The 23,460-nt window shown below is 58.8% G+C and overlaps 2 protein-coding genes across 3 annotated transcripts; one reads left to right on the forward strand and one right to left on the reverse strand.

The window, feature by feature from the left end:
• Positions 1-3,617: 3,617 nt before the first annotated feature.
• Positions 3,618-18,346, forward strand: SMARCD2 (SWI/SNF related BAF chromatin remodeling complex subunit D2). The gene is made up of 13 exons (XM_080633330.1): positions 3,618-3,882; positions 10,597-10,781; positions 13,350-13,392; positions 13,942-14,064; positions 14,177-14,296; positions 14,428-14,523; positions 15,777-15,878; positions 16,795-16,956; positions 17,188-17,285; positions 17,538-17,673; positions 17,793-17,915; positions 18,003-18,104; positions 18,208-18,346. The coding sequence occupies exons 1-13, from the start codon at positions 3,709-3,711 to the stop codon at positions 18,259-18,261; spliced, it is 1,518 nt and encodes a 505-aa protein (XP_080489456.1). The 5' UTR covers positions 3,618-3,708; the 3' UTR covers positions 18,262-18,346.
• A 939-nt stretch (positions 18,347-19,285) lies between these two features.
• PSMC5 (proteasome 26S subunit, ATPase 5) lies at positions 19,286-23,442 on the reverse strand. 2 transcript variants are annotated; one of them, XM_080633332.1, is made up of 12 exons: positions 23,345-23,442; positions 22,754-22,825; positions 22,358-22,427; positions 22,106-22,203; positions 21,698-21,754; positions 21,370-21,600; positions 21,111-21,237; positions 20,798-20,988; positions 20,611-20,709; positions 20,405-20,515; positions 20,240-20,326; positions 19,286-19,421 (listed from the first exon to the last, which is right to left on the reverse strand). In XM_080633332.1, the coding sequence occupies exons 1-12, from the start codon at positions 23,381-23,383 to the stop codon at positions 19,368-19,370; spliced, it is 1,236 nt and encodes a 411-aa protein (XP_080489458.1). In that variant the 5' UTR covers positions 23,384-23,442; the 3' UTR covers positions 19,286-19,367. The 2 variants fall into 2 exon arrangements, with proteins under 2 accessions (XP_080489458.1, XP_080489457.1); XM_080633331.1 differs by lacking the exon at positions 23,345-23,442 and adding an exon at positions 23,178-23,325.
• Positions 23,443-23,460: the final 18 nt, after the last annotated feature.

Here is a 23,460-nt window from a genome sequence, read left to right on the forward strand (position 1 = left end):
AGAGCCTCGGGAAGGTAAGGTTGTTGTCCCTGCCACGGGGACAGCTTTGAAGTCTATTCCTCCCCTTACTCCTCATTCCTCCTGCCGCAGATTCACAAGCACATTGGATGTCCATTCATTGAGACCAACCTTCTCAGCACCGCAGGCCACTTCATCTCCCCCACTTCCCTGATGACTCCTGTGGGAATGAAGCACAAAGCATCTGCAGGAAAACCCACCTCTCCCTGAAGTGGTTTCCTCACTGCTGGAAGCACGAGCCTCATTTCTTATCCAGTTCCCCCCCAGCCACCACTTCCCTCTTATACCCTTATTCCACTGGACATTTTCTTCTTCCAGAGCTGCTCACACTGGAACAAACCCCCCTCACAGCCTCCTTTTTGAGTAGATGAACAGCACAAACTCTTGTTACCCTATCAGACACTTCCTCCTGCTCACCATTCAAAAACGAGTGCAGGAGGATCCATCCTGCATCCCTCCCGAAGAGTGATGCTTCATAAACTGGGTTTCTTATCCTCACCTGCACAAGAATTGTTCATACAGGACTTGCAAAAGGGACATTGTTATCAGTTAGTCATTGAAGGATTTCAAACCCCTTCATTAAATGCAATTCATGGTGGTTTGAAGAAGCCGAATGGCATCAGCAACTTCTGTAACAAACAACACAAAACCATCTTCTGAGTGCCTCTTTTATGTGGTTTTGCCCATCATCATGGCAGAGAGGTAAAGTTCTCTAATTTATTTCCACTAATAGACTCTGGCAGCAATTGATGTTTTTTATGAGGGTGAATACGTCTGTGGGATGTGCTAATGTTTATAGGCTGGTAAACTTGATGTATATGGAATAGGCACCATTGCTATTGGGAAAGGCCGGGTGTTTCTAATGCACCATTTGCATTGATGAGGTTAATGCACGTTAAGCACTCCAGGTCTGCAGAGGTTTCTCCCCACTCCAGCCCCAGCTCTTGGCTTTGCTGCAGCTTGCCTGACCCCATCGAGCACAAACCTCAAGGGATGTGGTTGCTTTTGCATGTCCCAGCCCCAGAAGCAACAGGTCTGCTCATGCAGGAGGAGGTGGCTGCTTTGCTCAGCTCCCATCATTTGAGGTGATGGAATTCAATGGGAAGGGCACAGCATGGACATGCACAACACGGTGCAGGGCAGGAGCATCCCCTGGATGTGTCTATTCCTTCCTGCATGCGCAGTGACCCTGTGGAAGGTGCAGAAGCGACTTTATGGCTCCAGCAGCTCTGCCTGTGCTCAGAAGCAGCCCGATCGTGGTGGTGTTTCAGTGCCCTCTTGTGCCCGAGCACAGAGGGGTTATGGAGAAGCTGAGCCTGGAGAGATGCTGACAAAGGTCTCCTCCGTCGTGGTCTGGGGCAGAAGAGAGAAGGTTTTCCATTGGGATCAACCCCCTTAGCACGATCTTGACCTGAAACCCATGAACAGATAAAACCACATCAAAATTAGGCGTAATGCTTTTAAACGGGAGGTGCCTTGGATGGCAAGGGAGGTTGCCCGTGACTGGGAAGGCAGAGGGGACTTGGGTTTCCCATGCAACAGGGGTGGGAAACTGGGGAGAAGGGAAAAGAAGCCCCAATCCTCACCTTCTTCTCTGGAATGCCCATCAGTTCTGCACGGGCCCTGCACATGGCAGCAGGATGCCTTGTGCCTACAGTGCATTGCGGAGCACACACAGGCAGATGAAACTGCTCTTGCGCTGGCATTTCTTCATCCTAAACCTTTCGGTTATCTTCCCTATTCCCAGAAGGTTTGAGGGGTTTAGGAGCATCTCTTACATTTCAGCAAAGAAAAGGAGGGTTCTTTGGGTCAGATTAATAGGAAAAGCAGCTCTGCACCCTGGAGAATGGTTTTCCTATGGGAAACCAGTGCCCAGCACAGCCCACTCTGAAACAAAGCAGTGATTGCACGGATGAACCGTGGAGCCATAAGGATAAACACCCATCATTGCTGCCGTCCCATGGAGATGAGAAGCCACCAGGAATGACACTGGGATGAAGTTCTGCTGAGGACTGAAGCCTTGCAAGAGGGAAACGGCTGAAAGGAGCCTTTTCTGACCCATTAATATGTAGGAAATCGCTCAGGGGAAGGTCTTCAGCAACAACCATGACACAAAAAGCCTTCACCATCACCTTCAGATGTGTTTTGCCTGTGCCCAGTGCCCAGGCCACTGTGATGGAGCCACTGGAGACGAAAGACATCATCACTTTGACTGCCCACCCTTCATGAAGGGCGATCAGCAGCTCTGTAATCACCACCAGAGCACGGCTTCGTGTTTCACTGCATGAGGGCTCAGTGCTCCCGAAGGGAAGAGCCGTGTTTTCATGATGGCTGTGGTGGAAGAACCCGGGTAGGGCAGCACCAACTGCCCCCAAACCTCATTGCATCCCCATTTCATCCCCGTCTCAAACAGCGACTTGCAGGAGATGTAAATCCACAGGGAAACTTCCTTTCTGGGTGCTTTGCTCCATCTAGTGCCCATGGAGTGAGGCTCAAAGGGGATAAGGGCTGGTGGTAGGCTCAGCAGCCTCCTTTGGGAAGCCCCACACCACATCCCGGTGCCAAGAAAACCCTTTCCCTACCCCTGCTTGCTGGGTCTGCTGTCCATGAATGCAGCCCCCACACACACCGAGGGGCTGGGGTGGTTTTAGGCCACCCCATGATCACCCAGCACCGCAATGGGGCTCGGAGCTGCAGGGAGACCCCATCCCCTTTGGGGTGCCCATTTGCACTTGTGATTTCAGCTGAAGATCAGCAAAACTTCTATTTTCTTACTTTTAAATGAATGCCAGAAGGTAAGAAGTCTCCATCTGCAGAGACGTGCTGTGACCCCACCACAGCACATCCTCCATTGCCTCTTAACCCCAAAATGTGGATTCAACACAGCAAGACACAGGGATGCTCCATGGTCCAGCACCCCAAAGCACCCCACTTCTTCTGCAAGCAGCTTGCTGGGAGAAGGCAGCAGAGCTCTGCTCTCATCCTGGTCCCCGTGTTGGCAGCCAGAGTGGTTGAAGTGGGCACGGGCAGGACCCAGGGCTGGGTGCTTGTGTCCTGCCTGGGCAAAGCACTGGTGGCAAAGAGGGAAGGGGAGCGCCAGTGCCCGCAGGGTGACTGCTCTGGTAGTGGAAGTGGAGCAGCAAGAGGGGAAAGGGAAAGGAGAGAGGAAAGGATGCAAAGAGCAAGAAACGGGACTGGGTCAGCAGCAGCCGCGGGTGCAGGAGCCAGAGCTGGGGGCGGAGGAAAAGAGAGGGGTTGAGCCCCTGCCCCATAGAGCAGCACAGAACCAGGGTCTAGGCCAGCTCCCGCCCCACACCGAGCCCCACGATGGGCCCAGCCCCACACGGGGCTCCGCACGCAGCCGGGCCGGGCCCTGCCGCGACCCCTGAAGGCCAACGCGGAGTCCCCAAGGCTCCCGCCGCCACCGCCCCGCACCCGCGCTTTCACGCGCACGCACACCGCGCCCCCACGCGCCTTCGCGCGCGCGCCCGCACACGGGGGGCGGAGCCTCAAAGCGCGCGGTGTCTGGGTGGGCGGGGCTTCGGCGCGGTGGGGCCTGGGGCGGAGCTCGGCAGCGGGGAGGCGTGGCCTAGGGACATGGGCGTGGTCTCAGCCCGGGGGGCGTGGCCAGCGGTCGCCGCCGCTCCCGTGTGACCCGCGCGGGCCCGGGGCCGCCCCCCCTCTCCCGCCATGGCCGGCCGCGGCTCCTTCCCGCTCAGCCCGCTGCCCCCCGCTGCCGCCCCGCCGCCCCCGGGGCCCGGCCCCGCCATCATGCGCGGTCCCAGCCCGGTTCCTGCCGCCGCCGCTGCCGCCGCCGCCGCCCCGGGATACCGGCCCATGGGCCCTGCCGCCGCGCAGTACCAGGTGAGGCGGCCTCGGGGGAGTGTGTGGGGGGCGATGGGCGGGGGGGACCCTGAGGGTCCCGGCGCGGTGTGAGGGGTGCTGGGCTGGCCTTTGGGGCCTTCCCCGCGGCTGGCGGCACAGGCCCGGCCGCGGCTCCGCAGCCATTTCCCGTAGCGCGGCCCTGCTCGGAACCTGTTTATCCGCCTCTTCAGCCAAGGCGGGGGAGCCGCTCGGTGCTGCGGGTGCGTGTCCTCAAGGAGGAGCTGAGGAGATGGGGAAGTGGTGGGGAGCAGAGAGAAGGCGCCTGCTGGAGAGGGGGAAAGTAAACCTAAGCGAGAGTAAAGTGGGAAGAAACCCCTCGTTTTCCAGCCCGATCATAGAATCCTGGAGTCAACCGGTTGGAAAACACCTTTAAAGCTCCTCCAGTCCAACCGTTCCCCAGCACTGCCAAGGCCACCACTAACCCATGGCTCTGAGGCCTCGTCTCCACATGCTGTGAACACTTGCAGGGACGGTGCCTGCAGCCCTGCCCTGGGCAGCCTGTTCCAATGCCTGAGCACTCTTTGGGACAGGAATTGTTCCTCAGCTCCATCTAAATCTGCCCTGGTGCAGCTTGAGGCCGGTTCCTCTTGTCCCATCCCTTGCTCCTTGGGAACAGAGCCCAGCCCCTCCTGGCTCCATCCTCCTGTCAGGCAGTTGCAGGGAGCGATCAGGTCCCCATCCTCTATTAGACCATCCCCTATTAGAAGTGTATTCTGACCTACACTCCAGTTTCACCTCCCTCTCGCACTCATGGGATCACTCCTGGGCACACACTGGGTATTTCGGGTGTTAGGTTTGTGGTGTACGGCAGGCTTGGAATGGAGGAGCCCGGTTGTGCAACACATTCTCGCTGGTCGCTTCCTCTAGAGCTCCAGCCTTATTCCCATGAGGTAGAACTTAAGGAATAAATCCAGCGGAGGGAATTTCCATCTTGTGAAGCTTGGTTAACATGGGATAAGGAAACAACTTCCTTTTGTAGCCTTAAAACCAGGGAGAAGCCTGGTGCTGGAGACCAGAGGTGGCACAGCCAAGGCCGGTCTGTGCGTGAAGCGACGGCGTTCCATTTGTCCTGACCTTCCGTGTGTTGCAAAATCCAGCTGGGAAAACGGCGCCTGATGGAGCAGCCAGGAGCTGCTCGCTGCTGGGAGTGAACAGGACAACACATGCTTGCCTTTCCCCCCTCCCCATTGCTGGCCATAACACCACGCTGGCAGCACATGGCCAGCGTAGGGTGATGTGGCCAGCACCGTGGTGTCTGGCACTGCTAAACCAGTGCAGTGGGGATAGTCAATGAGCACCGTGCCGAGGGATCCAGAGGGTCTGCCCTTTGTTTTGCAATTCCCAGGCTGGGGAAGGCAGCCTCTCCCAGGCCAGCGGCCATCCCGGCTGTACCCGGAGGACTTTGTGCTCCGTTACGCCCTGGCTTGATGAAGAAACTTCATTATTTGGGCACTAGGAGACACAAGAGACCTCATGCGCGCCAGCGAGTGCTTCAGGGCTCTTTAAGCCCTGCGTTTTCCAACATATGCTCGTCCTTCTGACATCCGTGCGTGCCTGCTGCTGATTTCCTTATGGCTCCAGCAGGGAATTCATGAGGATGACTCTCTTTGGGAGTTCCTTCTGGGAGCTGATGTTTCCAGAGCTTCCAGGTGCTGGTGCCATGCCTGGAATGGGAAGGAAGAGGGGGTTTGTTCAGGAGAAGAGTGATCAGCTGAGTTGTTGGGCTGCTTGGTGCTGGGTCTCTGGGCAGAGCCCCCATCCTGGTCCCTGTTGCTTTCTTCACAGTTACCCCGTGCTGGTGCTTCAGGGGTGCACAGAGGTGGCAAAAGGGTTTCATTGGCACTGGCTGGTTTCCATGGGACAGGAGCGCTGTTGTCCCAGCCCTCGGTGATCCCATCCCTGGGCAGGCAGCAGTGTGAAGGGGAGTTGTGCTTTGTGGATAGCGGAGCTGGAGAAGTTGCTGGTGTGGAGCCAGCTGAAAGATGGGGTGGCCTGGACGTGCTGGAGAGGGTGCAGTGATCCCGATCCACCCCCTCTGCTCGGGAGCAGGGAAAAACTATTCCTGCTCATCGGGTGATGGGGATTGGCTTGGTGGGGACCTGGGGACAGCAGCCAGGGCTGGAGCTGTACCAGAGTGATGCTGCTTGGGCCAGATGACCCCACCCTTCCCAAGGGAGAGGGTTTCCAAGGTAGGTTTCATCATAGACTGAGCCTCCAGTTAACTGGGTGATGATACAAAGCAGATGAATGCAAGAGCAAGAGGAAGGAAGGCAGTCACAGAGCGTTGTGGCCTCTGAAACACTCTTAGTTTCTCCTGGGGGAATGTGAATGGGTGGACAACATCTCCAGAAGTTGCTGTTGAAGGCCCTCACTTTATCTTCCCCCTTCTCAAGAGCTGTGGGAGCTGTTCCCTGGGCAGTTGAGCATTGCAGCAGCACAAAGGCAGTGGTTTATGCCAGTCCCTTCTCTCTGCTCTTCCTGTCTGTGCCTCCAAGCTGCCAGTTTCTCTTTCGAGCAGGAACCCAGCACCTTTGTTCCTTGTTCCTGCATGCGTTCGTGCCCGTGTTAGGACTTGAATCCCGGTGACCTTTCCTTTCCCTGGCCCGGCACATCTGCAGCTCCAGACGTGAGGCAGGTTTGTCTGGACCCAACATCTCTGGTGCCTGAAACATTGCCAGCACGTGGTCTAAACCTGCTCCATGTCTCTGCCTGTTGCTTTGTCCTCCCTTTGATTTACTACTTCCTCATCAACTGGCTCCTGCAGCTCCTTCTGGCTCAGAACACAGCAGCTCTTCCGAGTGTGATGACCTGTGCCGGGGCAGTTTGGGGGCTTGCTGGGAGCAAGATGCTGCCTGCAACAGCATCTTGAGCGCAACCACCTCCCAGGTGAAGATCTCCACCAGCACAAAGCCAGGCTCCTCCTGGCATTCTCCCAAGAGGGATCTGCTCACAGATAACAAAGAGGGGAAAAGCACCCTTTTGGGATGTGCTGGAGGGTCTCACTTGGTCCCAGTCCATGCGAAGCCCTGGATCGAGTGGTGGCTCCTTAAGACCAGCCTGGCAATGGAGCTCAAATCCCACTTGTTTCTGCATCTCTCCTAATGGGATGTGCTGCCGTGTGGGGAGGGACTTGCAGGAAGAGCTGGTTTTGCCTGGCATCTCTCCAGGGCTCTGCTCCCAAAGCCCCGGGCGAGGATGCACGTGAGCTCTCGCTGTTAGTGTGTACAAAGTTGGATTGTGCCTTTCTGGCCAGAGCACAACGGGATGTGCGTTGGGAAGAGCCTTTTCCCCTTGATGGGGAGATGCAGGGAAGAGCTGCAGGCTTGGAAGGAAGATGGGAGCTGTGTTCTGAGTTGCTGCTTCTCTGCAAGCTCGCTCTCCAGCTTCTTGCAGACCCCTCCTGTGATTGATTGCTCCCCTCGTTTTTCCTTTCTGCTACCAGCCTTCAATTTCTGGGCTGCCCTTCCTCAAGAAGGGGCCTTTGGCAGGCTGAAGGCTTCTGTCATGCCAGCAAACATCCATTGGGAAGCCTTCCAGCCTCCCATTGGATTCAGCTGAAGCTGACTCTGAGCAAAGCTCCCCAAACACAAATGGCCTGTGCATTGACCTGGGATGAACTGCTAAACCACAGCCAGCCCCATCCGCTCCTTTGGCTCTGGCAGGGAGCAGAAACAAGCTGTTTTCTGTCCCATTTCCAAAGGGCTCTCCGCAGGGGAAGGCTGGATGAGGTCCAGCTTGTTCCTCAGAGCTGAGCTTGCTGGGTTTGCCCTTTGTCCACCCCACTGGCAGGGGCGGTGGGGCAGGCAGGGGAGGACGAGGACCGGGAGGAATGGGGCAGCAGCACAGCCCTGGGTGAAGAGGGGTGGACAGAAGGACAAAGAGTGTTAGGAATGAGCTAAGGACGGGCTCCTTGGCTTGAGCTGGTTGAATAAAATACGCTGAATTTAAGCCCTCTTGCATCCTGCTCCTTTCCAGGGCTTCCCAAAGGGGATGGAGGCAGGTTTCACCCACCAAGGCTGTAATGCTGCTTTGAAGGCTGCCCCGTGCCTGGGTGGGTTGTGTCTTAGGAGGGGCTGAGGCTCCCTGGGCTGTTGAACGCAAGGCAGAGGCTGGTCCTGTTTTGCTGAGAGGTTTCTCCATTCCCCTTAATTTGCGAATCTTGAGGGAAAACTGCATCCATCTGTGTGGAGGGTTCTGCATTCCCTTGTTTTCCTCATCCAAGCAATTCAACACGGCTCCCTGGAAGGCTGAGCTCACCCCCTCCAGCAGCTCAGCTGTGGCTGATGGTTCTCAGATGTTTGTGGAGGTGATGGTAAAGACTGAAGTGTGACAGACCCATTCATCCTTGCACTGCATCTCTCGCTGCTGACAGAGTTGTCTTCTCTTCTTGCAGCCTCTTGTCCCTCCAAAGAGCAGATGGACACACAGGACACCTTGCACAAGGTGCTGTCGCTGATGTGGAGCTGGCAAAGAAACCCAACCAGCCTCCAAATCTGGGATAGATGAGGAATATGACCCATGGAGTGGCAGAGGGAGGCAGGAGAGGCCTCAGGGCATGGTGGTGATGATGAGAGCTGCCCTGGCTGAAGGACAGGAGCTGGCCATGGCCACGGCCACATCACCTTAGTCCAAGCAAGCTGCTGACAGTGTTCCCTTGTCAGTGCGTGTGGGGAAGGGGTTGTGTTGTCCATTGTCATGTAGGGAACCTCTCAAAGCTTCACCAGGTTCCCTGTGGCACCGATCACTGTCTCTTATGTGGGCTTGAGGAGCACCCCGGGGCAGGGGTTTGCCCAGAAGCCATCTGCCTTCTCCATGCTCCTGGGGGCTCTGGGGTGTTGCAGGTGACCTCTTGCACTGTGCAGCTTTCCTTGGGGCTCCTGAATGTCCGCTTGGAAGTTCCACAGCTTCTCATGGCTTCTCTGTCCCCCAGAAGCTCTGGTAGGTGAATCAGCTGGGCTATGGAGCACACTGCTCCTGTAACCACGCTGCCAACAGTATTTATGCAGTACCTCTGTGGTTTAACGCTGCCGAGGGTGTGGATCTTGGGGCTGCCTCTCCTCCCAGCCCTGCCCTGAGGAGCTCTTGATAAACCCAGGGAAACTGGGTTCTGGCCTTGTGAGTTTTGGCATAAGAGGAGGTGCTGCTGGCTGCGAGCGGCTCTTGGCCGTGCTGGAGCGGTCCTGCTTGTCCCGAGGAGCTGGGCCAATGTGGCTGATCCAAAGGAGAGGAACATCTGTGAGGAGGAGCAAACATGCTCCTGCCTTGTAGCAAGGGCAGGTTTGTGAGCTCCAGAGTTGCTGCTCCAGAGGAAAGGAGAGCCAGTATTGGGTTGTGTAATGGGCTCAGCACTTTGTGTGCGTGGTTTCGAGCTGCCACGTGCAGCACTCACCCGGTGACCCGCTGCTGCAGGGCACTTCTTGATGCAGCCCTTGGTATGTTTTGGGGTTCTCCAGCTTTCAGAGACACCGATGGCCTCCAGAGCAACTCAAGCTCTTGGGTTTGCACTCAGCAGCTTCGCAGGGAGGAGGTGAGTGTGGTTTGGCGCCAGCTGCCATCAAACGGACCCTCCTGCCACACATCTGAGCCTAAGGTCTCGTCTCCGTGTCCCTTCTGTCAGGTTAAAGCCGTTTCCCCTTGTTCAGACCCCTTCCCCAGCTTTCTTGTTGGCCTCCTTCAGGTATCCTAGCGCTGCCTTAAGATGCTGTCGTGAGGTGGCTTCGGTAGCAGGGAAGTGCGGTGGGAGGGGAGCCGTGGGGGATGTCCTGGCACGCTGCGGAGCCTGCGGCAGAGCAGAAATGTTGCTCTGCTGGCTCCGTGGCTCTCCCAGCCTCGTGTCTTGGCAGCAGGGAGCCGAGGATCAAAGGGTCCCGGGAAGCTGTTGGCTCAGGCCGCGGGTGCAGCAGGCTGGAGCGTGTAGGGGCAGCCGATGGGTCGTGGGGTGCTGTAACTGATTGCTGAGGGTCGCAGGGGGGTGTAGGTGCTGGCACTTGTGAGCCAGCGGTGTGGGTGCTGCATTGCCAAGCTGCTCTGTGCCAGGGGATGCACAGGGGCTGTGAGTGCTGCCCTGGGTGGGGACCCTTTGCAGGGGTGGTTGGATGTTGTGTTATGGCTCCTAAATGCCCTTTCCAGGTCCCTGGAGGGGGAAGGACAGGAGCTGGGGTGCTGGCAGGGGGTGAGCTCTCACCTCCATCCCTGCACCCAGGAGCTCAGCTTCCTTCCTCATTCCCAGAGCTGTTAGGAAGTGGGATCGCTCCCTTCCCCTCCCAGGCATCACTTCCAGCAGTGCTGCTGTCTGGAGGGGAACCCTCTGCACAGCACCTGATGTCCCCAGGCTTTGCAGGCAGTAGTGACCCTCACGGTGCTCCAGGTCCCTGTCTCCTGCTGTGGTGGTGGCTCAGGGCCATGCGTGGTTTCAGCTCTGTGCTGGCTGCCAGGCTGGGCTTCTCCTGTGCTCGGTGCCTTCTGCTCGTCCTGGTTCTGCTTTCCCATCACTCTTCCTGCAACAGGAAGGCTGCAGCTCCCCATGTTCTTCTCTCTTCCTTTCCCTGGCTCGCACCTTGGAGCAGGGTACAGCTGCAGGAATCTCACTGGGAAGAAGCAAGAGGGCCGATGGCATCAGCTGGTCCCTTGCAAAGCTCAGCTCCCCCTTGCAGGGCAGCGTTTAACCCATTCCTCTCTTCTCTTCCCCACCAGCGCCCCGGGATGCCGCCCGGCAGCAGGATGCCCATGGCAGGCCTGCAGGTGGGACCACCAGGAGCCCCCCCATACGGAGCAGCCTCCCCGATGAGACCCGGCCTGCCACAGTCCATGATGGATCCGTTCAGGAAGCGCCTGCTGACCCCCCAGGCACAGCCCCCGCTGGCCACCCAGAGGAGAGGGTAAGGGGATGGCACCGGGAGCTGGGGTGTTCTGTGGGGATGGGGGCAGAGAACACTCAGTTTGCTGCTTCCCTGCACTCTCATCTCTGTGTCAGTAACCAGGCAGCCTCACTGCAAGCAGTTGTGCTTGCCAGAAGCCCCAGCACCAGCTTCTTGGGATCTTTCCCCCTCTGCTCTGTTCTTGTGAGACCCCACTTGCAGCACTGGGTGCAGTTCTGGTGTCCTCAGTGTTAGAAGGACACGGAGCTGTTGGAGCAAGTCCAGAGGAGGCCACGAGGATGCTCGGGGGCTGGAGCAGCTCCTGTATGGAGCCAGGCTGAGAACATTGGAGCTGCTCAGCCTGGAGAAGAGAAGCTGCGTGGAAACCTCAGAGCAGCTTCCAGTGTCTGAAGGGGGCTACAAGGATGCTGGAGAGGGACTGTAGTGATAGGACAAGGGTTGATTGAGATGAGCTCTTAGGCAGAAGCTCTTCCCTGTGAGGGTGCTGAGGCACTGGCACAGGGTGCCCAGAGAAGCTGTGGCTGCCCCATCCCTGGCAGTGTTCAAGGCCAGGTTGGACACAGGGGCTTGGAGCATCCTGCTCCAGTGGAAGGTGTCCCTGCCCGTGGCAGGGGTTGGAGCTGGAGGAGCTTTAAGGTCCTTTCCAACCCAAACCAAGCTGGGATTCTGTGATTCTCAGGGCAGGGTCTCATCGTCCTAATGGATACTCAGGTCCTGTTCCCTGCCCTGAGCTCAGTTGGCTCCATGATCCCTCCACAGGCTATTGCAGCCTCTGCACAGCGACTGCGCATCCCAAGCAAGCTGGGGATTAGGGACAAGGGGCAGCTCACCATGGAGCAAACGTCAGCAGCCAGATAAGGCTGCAGCTCATTCCCAAGGGCTGGCTGCATGGATCAGCCGGGTTAGCATCCTTGCTCCCAGATGGCTGCAGATCAAGAGATTGGGAATTGCCAGCTGCTGATGGGGTGGCCAAATCCCGCAGGGCAGGAGGCATTTATAATGCATCAGAAGGAGCTCAAAGCAGTGCCCTGGCCCCCTCTTTAGCTGGAGCTGCCCTTCCAGTATGTCCATAGGGTACCTTGTACCTCACCACTGCCCTGCTGCTTCCCTGCTGCCAAAGGAAAGGGACTTCCCTCTGCCTGCTGGACTCTGCCCCGTGCACCCTCATGCATGCAGCAGAATGGCAGGAGGGTGTTTCCCTCTGTACCCGGGCATTGAGCAGGAGCTCAGTGTGGAATCAGGGCGGGCTCAGGCTCACTGAGTGCTGCAGAGCATGGGGTGGGAAGAGAGGAGGGAGCTCTGTGGTCCTACAGGAAAGAGCTAAACTGGCTCTGAGCAGGGCTGCAGCCATTCTGTGGCCACTGTTTCCTTTTTAGCCATGAGGATTTCAGCCCCACCATGGCAAGGTTTGGTTTTAGCTGCTTTTAAATGAGTTCCTGGAAATGGGCTTTGGTTTGTACCAAATGTGATGGCCATTTCCAGAGAGGGAATACAGGAATAGACAGGAGCAGGCTGCAGCCACAGCTTTGCCTTATACCGCCTTCTCCTTGCTCCTGCCTTGCAGCACCTTTAGCGAGAGGTAGCAGCAAAGCAAACTGACCCCAAGGGCTGGATTTCCTTCGCTGTGAAAGGCTTGAGAGACCCAACATCTTCTCCCAGAGTCATCTTGGCTGGAGTGCAGGGACCTCCCTGCAGTCCTGGGGCAACAGCCCCAGAGGGACGTGGAGCTGCTGGAGTGAGTCCAGAGGAGGTCATGGAGATGCTGCGAGGGCTGGAGCAGCTCTGCTCTGGAGCCAGGCTGAGAGAGCTGGGCTGGGGCAGCCTGGAGAAGAGAAGGCTCCTGAAGGGGAGACCTGAGAGCAGCTCCAGTGCCTAAAGGGGCTGCAGGGAACCTGGAGAGGGGCTTTGGACAAGGGCCTGTAGGGACAGGCCAAGGGGAATGGCTTGAACCTGCCAGAGGGGAGACTGAGATGAGCTCTTAGGCAGAAGCTCTTCCCTGTGAGGGTGCTGAGGCGCTGGCCCAGGGTGCCCAGAGAAGCTGTGGCTGCCCCATCCCTGGCAGTGTTCAAGGCCAGGTTGGACACAGGGGCTTGGAGCAAGCTGCTCCAGTGGAAGGGGTCCATGCCTGTGGCAGGGGTTGGAGCTGGAGGAGCTTTAAGGTCCCTTCCAACTCAAAGCATCCTGTGATTCTGTGATGCTTCTGATACTTTCTCTCTCATTTGCTTTCTGGCACTAAGCTGAGGTCTCATGTGCTAGATGCTTTCCCAGCATCTGTTTGCTCTCCTGCATGTCCAAAGTCCCTGTCACACAGAGCAGCCCCAGAAGGAGACCTCTTCTCCCCCAGGCCTGTTCACTGCTGCCAGACAGAGCCATCCACATGGCACGGAGCTGGCACTGCCACTGTGACTCTGCTCTCTGGAGCCTGGCCCTGTTAGTGGCCTGGATGGGGCCAAAGTGCCACCAGGCTTCTAGCATACGAGCAGGGCTCAGCAGTGTCCCCAGCGCCCACCAGGCAGGCAGCAGGATGTCCTGTGAGATGTTTTGAGCCGGTCTCTGTGCTCTTTGCAGGGTGAAGAGGAGGAAGATGGCTGACAAGGTGCTGCCGCAGAGGGTGAGTGCATGGGGAAGGCACTGAGCTGCTGCAGGGACCTGTGCTGCCTTCCCACTGGAGCCAGGGTGATGAGGTCCCCAGCAGGAGGAGGATCTCACTGAGCTGCCTTCTGCCTCTGGACATTGCAGCTCAGTCCTATACCTACCCAGAAGATGTCTTTATCTCTTCCTCTGGGCTGGCAGGAGAAGGTTTGGGGTGTGCATAAGTTGGACAAGCAGGACTTTGAGCAAGCCAGGAGCAGTGATGCCTTGGGGTAGGGACCCCAGCAGCACCCTGAGCCTCTCCTGGGCTCCCTCTTGACAATCCAGGGTTACATTACCTGCCTGTGACACTGGGCACAGGGACAGGCTCCAAAACGAGGTCTGCAGCCCAGCTCTGGGACGTGGGGAGAGCTTTGCAGGCTATAGTCTTGCATTTCAGATGAGAAATCAATGCTGTTGTGCGGGACATCACTTGTCCAGTGATCATACCCAGCACCAGTAGCGTGGCTGGGGCAGGGGATGCAGCCCCATCCCAGCACACAAGGAGTTGACCATTCCCGTTTGGCAGATCCGGGAACTGGTCCCAGAATCCCAGGCCTACATGGACCTCCTCGCCTTCGAGCGCAAGCTGGACCAAACCATCGCTCGGAAGAGGATGGAGATTCAGGAGGCCATTAAGAAGCCGCTGACGGTGCGTTGGCCACACTGGCTGGATGGGATGGGGGAGTAGGAGGTGGGTGCTGCTGTGGATGCTGGCAGCCCCCCTCTCGCTCCAAGCATCCCCCCCTCTCTGTTTTTCACAGCAAAAGCGGAAGCTGAGGATTTACATCTCCAACACCTTCACCCCGGCCAAAGAAGAAGGGGAGGGTGGGGAGCGTGTGGCCTCCTGGGAGCTGCGTGTGGAGGGCAAACTGCTGGAGGATGTAAGGACACAGGCAGGGATGGACTGGTTCTGGGGGGAGCACTGGTGCCCTGGGCTGGGCTGGATGGAGGTGGGTTTTGGGTTGAAGCCCTCCATGGCAGCGTCAGGCCAAGTCTCTGCTCTCTTTTGCAGCCGAGCAAGCAGAAGAGGAAGTTCTCCTCCTTTTTCAAGAGCCTCGTCATAGAACTGGACAAAGAGCTGTATGGGCCAGACAACCATCTGGTGGAGGTGAGGTGGAAGGCTCGTGGTGCCTGGGGGTGTTGAGCAAGAAGCTTTTGGGTGCTGGGGATGGTGCTGAGCCCTCCATGGGGGACCAGGCTCCAGTGTTCTTCCCGGCTGGTGGCTGGTGTGATGGGTCCTGGCAGCAAGTGCTGCCAGCTCAGCTCTTAACCCCCTCCTGCCTGCAAGTAAAAGGAGAATGGAGCTGGTGCAGGGCCTGGAGCACAGTGTGATGGGGAACGGCTGAGGGACCTGGGGGGTTCAGTGTGGAGAAGAGAAGGCTCAGGGGGGACCTGATCGCTCCCTACAAGTGCCTGAGAGGAGGATGGAGCCAGGAGGGGCTGGGCTCTGCTCCCAAGGAGCAAGGGATGGGACAAGAGGAACCGGCCTCAAGCTGCACCAGGGCAGGTTTGGATGGAGCTGAGGAACAATTCCTGCCCCAAAGGGTGCTCAGGCATTGGAACAGGCTGCCCAGGGCAGGGCTGCAGGCACCGTCCCTGCAAGGGTTCACACACCGTGGAGACGAGGCCTCAGAGCCATGGGTTAGTGGTGGCCTTGGCAGTGCTGGGAATGGTTGGACTGGATGAGCTTAAAGGGCTTTTCCAACCTGGTTGATTCCATGGTTCCAAGTACGCAGCCAGAGCTGAGCTGTGGGGCTGCAGCCAGGGGTGGCTCTGGGAGGCAGCTTGGGCAGCCCCAGGTCCTTCAGGTTTGCACAGGTGAGGCCCAACCCAGGAGCTGATGCTGCAGGAAAGCTCCTTGTGCAGCCCAGAGCCAGGAGGGAAGAGGGATCTGCCCCGTTACCTCCCAGCCTGCCGCTGAGGTGGGAGGTGAAGCACTGCCTGTGGGTGGGAGCAGCCTGGAACAGGTTTTCCCTGTACCCAGCTCATGCTTTTTACCCCAGGAAGTGCTTGTTTCTGTGGTGGTTTGTGGACAGCTCTGATGAGCATCCCCTGCAGTGCCTGTGATCCTGTGTGGATTCCAGGAGCTGTTTGAGTCCCTGCCATCCAGTGCTCAGGGCTGTAACTCCCCAGCCCACCCAAACTCTCATCCATCTCTGCGCTGGAGCACATTAAGCCCTATCCTTCGGATTGGGTGGGCTCTTGGCTGAAGGCCCCTGGGGTGCAGCCTGCCAGGGGTGGGCTCCAGGCTGTCTGCCTCTGCTGGAGCCCAAGCCCCCGCTCTCTGCAGACAGGAGGCCTGGTTGCAGGTGCCTTGTCAGGCTCCTGGAGTTCCCCAGTGTTCCCCTTGCTCTCTCGTAGTGGCACCGGCTGCCCACAACCCAGGAGACCGACGGCTTCCAAGTGAAGCGTCCCGGCGATGTCAATGTGAAATGCACTCTGCTGCTCATGCTGGATCACCAGGTAGGGCCCTGGGGACACAGAGGTGCTGCTGCCTGGCCTCCTGCATGGCTCAGCGGTGTGGGGCAGCCTGAGGTGGGGGCAAGTGGGGACTGGGCTGGGGCAGCACCTTGTATGAGGCTGTTGCGGGGCTGTGAGGGTAGGAGGGAGCACAGAGGGTTCCAGGCACGGACCACACAGCCAGTGGTGGCATGAGGGCTGTGCAGGCACCACACTTAGGAGAGGGTCACTTCCAAGCACCAGACAGAGCCCTGCAGCTGTGTTGGTTGATGAGAAACTGAACATGAGCTGGCTTGAGCCCAGAGCCCCGCTGTGTCCTGGACTGCATCCCCAGAGCATGAGCAGCAGGTCAAAGGAGGTGATCCTGCCCCTCTGCTCTGCTCCCGTGAGACCCCTACCCGCAGCACTGGGTGCAGTCCTGGTGTCCTCAGTGTTAGAAGGACATGGAGCTGTTGGAGCAAGTCCAGAGGAGGCCACGAGGATGCTCAGGGGCTGGAGCACCTCCTGTATGGAGAGAGGCTGAGAAAGTTGGGGCTGTTCAGGCTGGAGAAGAGAAACTGAGTGGAGACCTCAGAGCAGCTTCCAGTGTCTGAAGGGGGGTTATAGGGATGCTGGGGAGGGACTGTAGTGATAGGACAAGGGGTGATGGGTTCAAACTGAAACAGGGGAAGTTCAGGGTAGATCTCAGGCAGAAGCTCTTCCCTGTGAGGGTGCTGAGGCGCTGGCACAGGGTGCCCAGAGAAGCTGTGGCTGCCCCATCCCTGGCAGTGTTCAAGGCCAGGTTGGACACAGGGGCTTGGAGCAAGCTGCTCCAGTGGAAGGGGTCCCTGCCCGTGGCAGGGGTTGGAGCTGGAGGAGATTTAAGGTCCCTTCCAGCCCCAACCAGTCTGTGCTTCCATGCTCCTGTGTGCCCGTGCAGCCTCCGCAGTACAAACTGGACCCTCGCCTTGCTCGCCTGCTTGGGGTGCACACCCAGACCCGCGCCAGCATCATGCAGGCGCTCTGGCTCTACATCAAGCACAACAAGCTGCAGGACAGCCACGAGAAGGAGTACATCAACTGCAACCGCTACTTCCGCCAGGTCAGCCCTCACCCTGCGGCCCCAGCGCGCTCTGCTGGGAGAACCCCCTTCCCATCCCAGTACGGCCACAAGCAGCAGCAGCTTTGGCTGGCAGCAAGCTCTGGTCTCGGTTTATACCTCATCCATCAGCTTGCCTTGCGCAGACCAGGGCTGAGTGAGCCTCTCCTCTTGCCTGGCCCTCTCAAAGGTGGAGGGGGCCCTGCCAACGCAGACTCTGCTTTGTCCCTCCAGATCTTCAACTGCATCCGCATGCGCTTCTCTGAGATCCCCATGAAGCTGGCGGGGCTTCTGCAGCACCCAGACCCCATCATCATCAACCACACCATCAGGTAGGGGTGTGGAGAGTGTGATGAGCAGTGCTCCCCAAGGCGGGGGAGCTCTGTGGGGTGCAGAGTGGTACCTGCAGGGCTGCTGAGGTCTGCAGGCCAAAGCAGAAGTCGCTCAGAGGAGGAATGATCCAAACCCATGTGGGGTTTGTTGGGGCAGGCGCTGGGGTACTGGGGCTGTGTTGGGGGAGTCGATCCAGCCCTGCAGCAGGGTGGGGGTGATGAAGCATCCCCCAACACCCCTATTCCTGCCAGCGTGGACCCCAATGACCAGAAGAAGACCGCATGCTACGACATTGATGTGGAGGTGGACGATCCCCTGAAGGCTCAGATGAGCAACTTCCTGGCTTCCACCACCAACCAGCAGGAGATCGCCTCGCTGGATGCCAAGGTCCGGGGGCTCTGGGCTGGCACTTGGAGGCCACACTGCAGAGCTGGGGGGAGCTTGGTGGCAGCAATGTCCTGCTCGGGGTGGACTCAGCTGCCTCTCACCCCCTGTCCTCTCCCTAGATCCATGAGACCATCGAATCCATCAACCAGCTGAAGACGCAGCGTGATTTCATGCTGAGCTTCAGCAACAACCCCCAGGATTTCATCCAGGAATGGATCAAATCCCAGAGGAGAGATCTCAAGGTAAAACCCTGCGGCTGGGCAGAGCAAAGGGCTGGGGGGTGATCCTGGGGTTCACCCCTTGTCCCCCTCAACCTGGTTTCTGCTCAGATCATTACGGATGTGATCGGGAACCCCGAGGAGGAGCGGCGAGCCGAGTTCTACCAGCAGCCCTGGGCACAGGAGGCTGTAGGCAGACACATCTTTGCCAAGGTGGGCTCTGTGCTGTGTCAGAGGGGAGCTGCAGGGTTGGGATGGTGGGAAGGGACCATGGGGCAGCCACTGGCCCTACCTGAGCCCCGTCCATCTCCTGCAGGTCCAGCAGCGTCGGCAGGAACTGGAACAAGTGCTCGGGATCCGCCTCACCTAAAGGGGCCGGCGGGGGCTCGGGAGCTCCTCCTCTCGCTGCTGCCTGAGCCTGATGGTACTTACTGGAATCAAACAGCACTTGCACAAACCCGATGTGCCTGGAGGGACTCGGAGCCACCCCTGGGCTCCCCTCGAGAAGCTCTGGCCCCAGGCAGAGCACAGCAGAGGCTCCCCCTGTTGCCCCCCTCCAAGTCCCGCTGCAGCCCTCGTGCTGCGCTAATGCTTCTCCGCATCCCTCCTGCGCTCCTCGCTCCCCTCCTCCAGCCAAAATCCCTCCTGGAGCTGCTGCCCAGCAGGGCCAAGCTGCCTGTGTGCAACAGGAGGTGCCTCCTGCTCTCCCTGAGCCCAGCTGCCAGCACGGCAGGCCTGGCCCTGCCCCTCTTGCAACCAAAGTTGTGTCATTCCAAATGCCAGCCCCCCCCTCTCCTGACGTTTTGCACTATTTTTGTGAGCAGGTTTTATAAAACAATAGATAAAAAAGCGTTTTGTACAGTGGGTTTGTATTTGATTAATATATTGAGTTCCTCTTCCTGCACCCATGGCCTCAATCTATGCAGTGTGGGGGGGAGCTCAGGGCTGGCTCGGCCCAAACTACTCTTTTTTAGCCGGAAAAAAGGGTTTTTTAGAGGAAGTTTTTGACAATCAGTTGATTTATAGAATGAGTGACCTGGCCCGGGTCATTCCACGCCGCAGGGAGGGCAGAGGGGGTGCTGGCTCTGCCCCAGCAGCCTGCGGACAGTGGGATCACCAGGGCTATGGAGGGAACTGGAGATGCTGGGGAGTGAGGGGACCAAGTGGGGCGGAGGGGACAGTGCCACCGAAGTGCCTTAACTGCCCGCCCAGCACAGGCTGGAGTGGCTCTGCCTCCTCCCGGGGTGCAGGCAGAGGGGAGGTGGGTTTACACGGCTCAGGGGTGCCTGCTCTGCCTCTTGTGTAACCAGTTTTTGTCTATTTTGGATGTTTTCTAATAAAAGCAGTTAGCAGCAGCTCGTGTGGGTGTGTGCTGAGTCCCAACACTCCCTCCAACCCCACAGCAGGGCACAGGCCTGGCCATAGCAGCACTTTATTAGAGGTGGTGCAGTCAGAGGAGCAGCCCTGGCCTCGCTGTTACTTCCACAGCTTCTTGATGGACATGTTCTTCTCGCTGTCCTTCTGCATCACCTGGGCACAAAGGAAACAACAGTTGGGTCCTTCCCAGCATGCAGCCCCCAACTGGGTGCTAGTAACCCCCAAACCCCATGCCAGCCATGCACGGGTGCTGTCACCTCCCTGCCCTCCTCCCATGTCACTCACATGGGAACAACCCTCTTAAATTCCAAACTGGCTTGGTTGGGCCTTAAAGCTCCTCCAGCTCCAACCCCTGCCACGGGCAGGGACCCCTTCCACTGGAGCAGCTTGCTCCAAGCCCCTGTGTCCAACCTGGCCTTGAACACTGCCAGGGATGGGGCAGCCACAGCTTCTCTGGGCACCCTGGGCCAGCGCCTCAGCACCCTCACAGGGAAGAGCTTCTGCCTAAGAGCTCATCTCAGTCTCCCCTCTGGCAGGTTAAAGCCATTCCTCTTGTGCTGTCTCTACAGGTCCTTGCCCAAAGCCCCTCTCCAGGTTTCCTGGAGGCTCTTTAGGCACTGGAGCTGCTCTCAGGTCTCCCCTTCAGGAGCCTTCTCCAGGCTGACCCAGCCCAGCTCTCTCAGCCTGGCTCCAGAGCAGAGCTGCTCAAGCTCTCGCAGCATCCCCATGGCCTCCTCTGGACTCACTCCAACAGCTCCACATCCCTCTGGTGCTACTGCCCCAGAGCGGGATCAGGGCTGCAGAGCAGGGGTCTTAACCCTGCTGTCTGTCCCTACAGCTGACCCCAATCAAGTTTCTCAACTCCCAGGTCCCAGCAAACACTGCCCAGGCTCATTTATGCCTCCCCAACAAGGAGCTGTTGCTGCAGGAACATCCCCCCCCACCTCTTTCACCTCCCCCACAGCACTTACCTTGGCAACAGCCATTTCAAAGTCTTCTTGCGTGACGTGCACCCGCCTCTCCCTCAGAGCGTACATGCCAGCCTCCGTGCACACCCCCTGCGAGGGACAGGGACGTCACCACCCGCCGCTGCACCCCTCTGCCAGCCCCAGTGCCACCATGGGGCCCTGGCTCACCTTGACCTCCGCGCCCGATGCCCCCGGCATCAGCTCCGCGATCTTCCGCAGGTTGATGCCTCGCGTCAGGTTCATCTTCCGGGAGTGGATCTTGAGGATGTCCAGGCGGGCCTGGGGGAGAGCGGCAGCAAAGCGAGGGCTGGAGCAGCAGGAATCGCTTCCAGACAGGTTGGGGATGGGACTAGGGCCGCAGGGCCCCCACCTACCTCCTCGTTGGGAGGAGGGAACTCAATCTTCCTGTCGATGCGGCCGGGACGCAGCAGAGCCGAGTCCAGGATGTCGATGCGGTTTGTGGCCATGATCACCTGCACAGGACAACAACCATCACCATTGTGGCCACCCCATGACCAGCACAACACGGCCCCTGCCCAGGCAGGGATGGTACCCTCTGACCTTGATGTTCTTGGTGGCCTCAAAGCCATCAAGCTGGTTGAGGAGCTCCAGCATCGTGCGCTGCACCTCACTGTCCCCACCAGAGCCACCCTCCAGGCGGGAAGAGCCGATGGAGTCAATCTCATCCATGAAGATGATGGAGGGAGCGTGTTCCCGGGCCATCACAAACAGCTCCCGCACCATGCGGGCACCTGCAGGAAGCAGAGAGGGCTGAGCCCGGGCCCACTGAGCTCCATCTGCCCCAGACCCTGTGCAAGAGGCCGGACCCGAGGCCACGCAGCACCACGAGAGCCACCTCCTCCTGCACCGTTACCTTCCCCAATGAATTTCTGCACCAGCTCCGAGCCCGAGACACGGATGAAGGTGCAGTCGGTGTGGTGGGCAACAGCCCTGGCCAGCAAGGTCTTGCCTGTGCCGGGAGGTCCATAAAGCAGCACACCCTGCAATGAGCACACAGACACCTCAGCACCCTGTCCATGCTGCACAGGCAGCCGGGGAGACCCCCAGAGGTGACACAGTGGCACCAAAGAGCCCCCAGATGCTGGCCCCCACCACAGATCCCCAGCACTTGCCTTGGGCTGGGCAATCCCCAGAGCCTCAAAGAGTTCAGGGTGCTTGACCGGCAGCTCGATCACCTCCTTGATCTCCTTAATCTGCTTGTCCAAGCCCCCTATCATCTCGTAAGTAGAATCTGGAACCTTCTCCACCATCATGAGGGACACAAGCGGGTCCACTTTGTTGGGCAGGATCTTGTGCAGAGTGTAGCTATCGTTGCGCAGGGCCACGCGGCAGTTCGGGGTCACCTGCAGCAAGCAGAGAAGAACTCAGCACCCCTGGGCAGGGCCAGGACAGGCAGCTCCAGGCTTCCCATGTCCCCTCCCACATTCCCTGAACACTCACATCGTTAATGTCAATGTTCTTGTCCACATCCACCACGAACTTCCCCTCTGGGTGCACCTGGAAAGTGACAGTTGCCACCAGGAGTTATCTCCCTATCATGTACTCAACAGCCACAATGGGTGCTTGGAGCAGCAGGAAGGAGCCAGGGAGCTCGGCCATCACCAAACACGCTGCAGCTCCTCCTGCCCCCAGAAGGCCTGTGCTAACTGCCTCCCACCAGCAGTGTGGCCCAGGAGAGCGGCCACAATGTGCTCCTCTGGAGCAAGAAGGCCTCATTTCACATCTTTTAGCCACTACATCCCCTCAGAGCTCATGTTCGCACTCACTTCAAGCCCTGGGGGATCAAAGGCAGGGCCTGCCAGATCCCACCCCACTCTGCCCCAGACCCAGTCACTCTCAGCCCCATACCTTGACAAGCACTTTCTTCTTGTCCATGGCTCTCACGACCTCTCCCACATATGAGCCCTGCTCCTGCAGGAGCTGCAGCTCCTCCCGCAGCAAGCGCACTGCAGAGAGGGAGACGTCAGCACCAGCCCGAAGCAACTGTGCCCATCCCTGCCCATGACGGAAGGGCAGCGCCTGCCACCATGGCTGGCAACTGGGCCAGGAGCCACCAGCCCCAGAGCCCCAGGGAGGAAGAGGAAGGGAGCTGAGCCATACCTTTAGCATTCAACTCGTTCCTCTGTGCTTGCAGGCGCCGCAGGTTCTGGCTCTTCTCGTTCACGATGAGCTGTTGGGAGAACAGCCTTGCTGTGCTCTCAATATCTCATGCAGTGCTCACAGCAACCCAGCGCAGGCACCAACACAATGGCCTTGCAGGGGACAGCCCTTCCCAGCAGGGCACAGCTACACCCTACTGCCAAGAGGTGGGACTCATCTCATGCTCCCCCACCACCTAAAGGTTGTTGAGAGCACCTTGGGGCAGCATTTCCTCCTCACACCCCAGTGCAGAACACCCATAACACAGCGCTGGCTGTGGGTGCTCCCAATGCAAGCATAGGGATGTGGCCACACAGCCGTGGCTGGGCACTTCGTGTACATCCAAGCCTGGCTCACCTGCAGCTCCTCGATCTTGGACAGGTAGTACTGCCGGAGCCCTGTGCCGCCTTTCCCGTCATCCATCTCCATCTGCGGGACAGCAGAGCTCAGCACCGCAGGCCTTGGTCCCAGGGCCTGCCCATTCCACCCACTAGAGCAGTGCTCCAAGCCCCGTGCAACCCGGCCTTGAACACTGCCAGGGATGGGGCAGCCACAGCTTCTCTGGGCACCCTGTGCCAGCGCCTCAGCACCCTCACAGGGAAGAGCTTCTGCCCTGTATCCAACCTGAATTTCCCCTGTTCCAGTTTAAACCTCGCACCTCTTTCTTATCACTACATCCCCAAATGAGAAGTCCCTCTCCAGCACCCGCAGTCCCACCATGCCCACCCACAGCTCCCCCTATCTCCTGCAACCTCCTCCCGCATCCCCAGGCCCCGCTCACCCCCTGTCCCCTCAGGGAAGCTGAAGCGAGACCCGCCGAGTCACGGCTCCCGCCAGGCCCCGACCACATGCGGTCACAGCAGAGCCCCGGGGCAGCACGGCGCGGCCCAAGCACCCCGCGATCGTCCCCGCTTAGCTCCATCTCATCCCCTCCCGGCCCGGCCGCACCTGCTCGGGCCCGTCCACCGCCATCTTCTCCGCCGGCATCAGGACCCGGCACAGCCCCTTCCGACAACAAAGATGGCCGCCGCCCCCCTTCCGTCTTGCACACCCGGCGCGATAGC

This window comes from Psittacula echo (assembly GCF_963264785.1).
Source record: "Psittacula echo genome assembly, chromosome: 23".
Lineage (NCBI taxonomy): Eukaryota > Metazoa > Chordata > Aves > Psittaciformes > Psittacidae > Psittacula > Psittacula echo.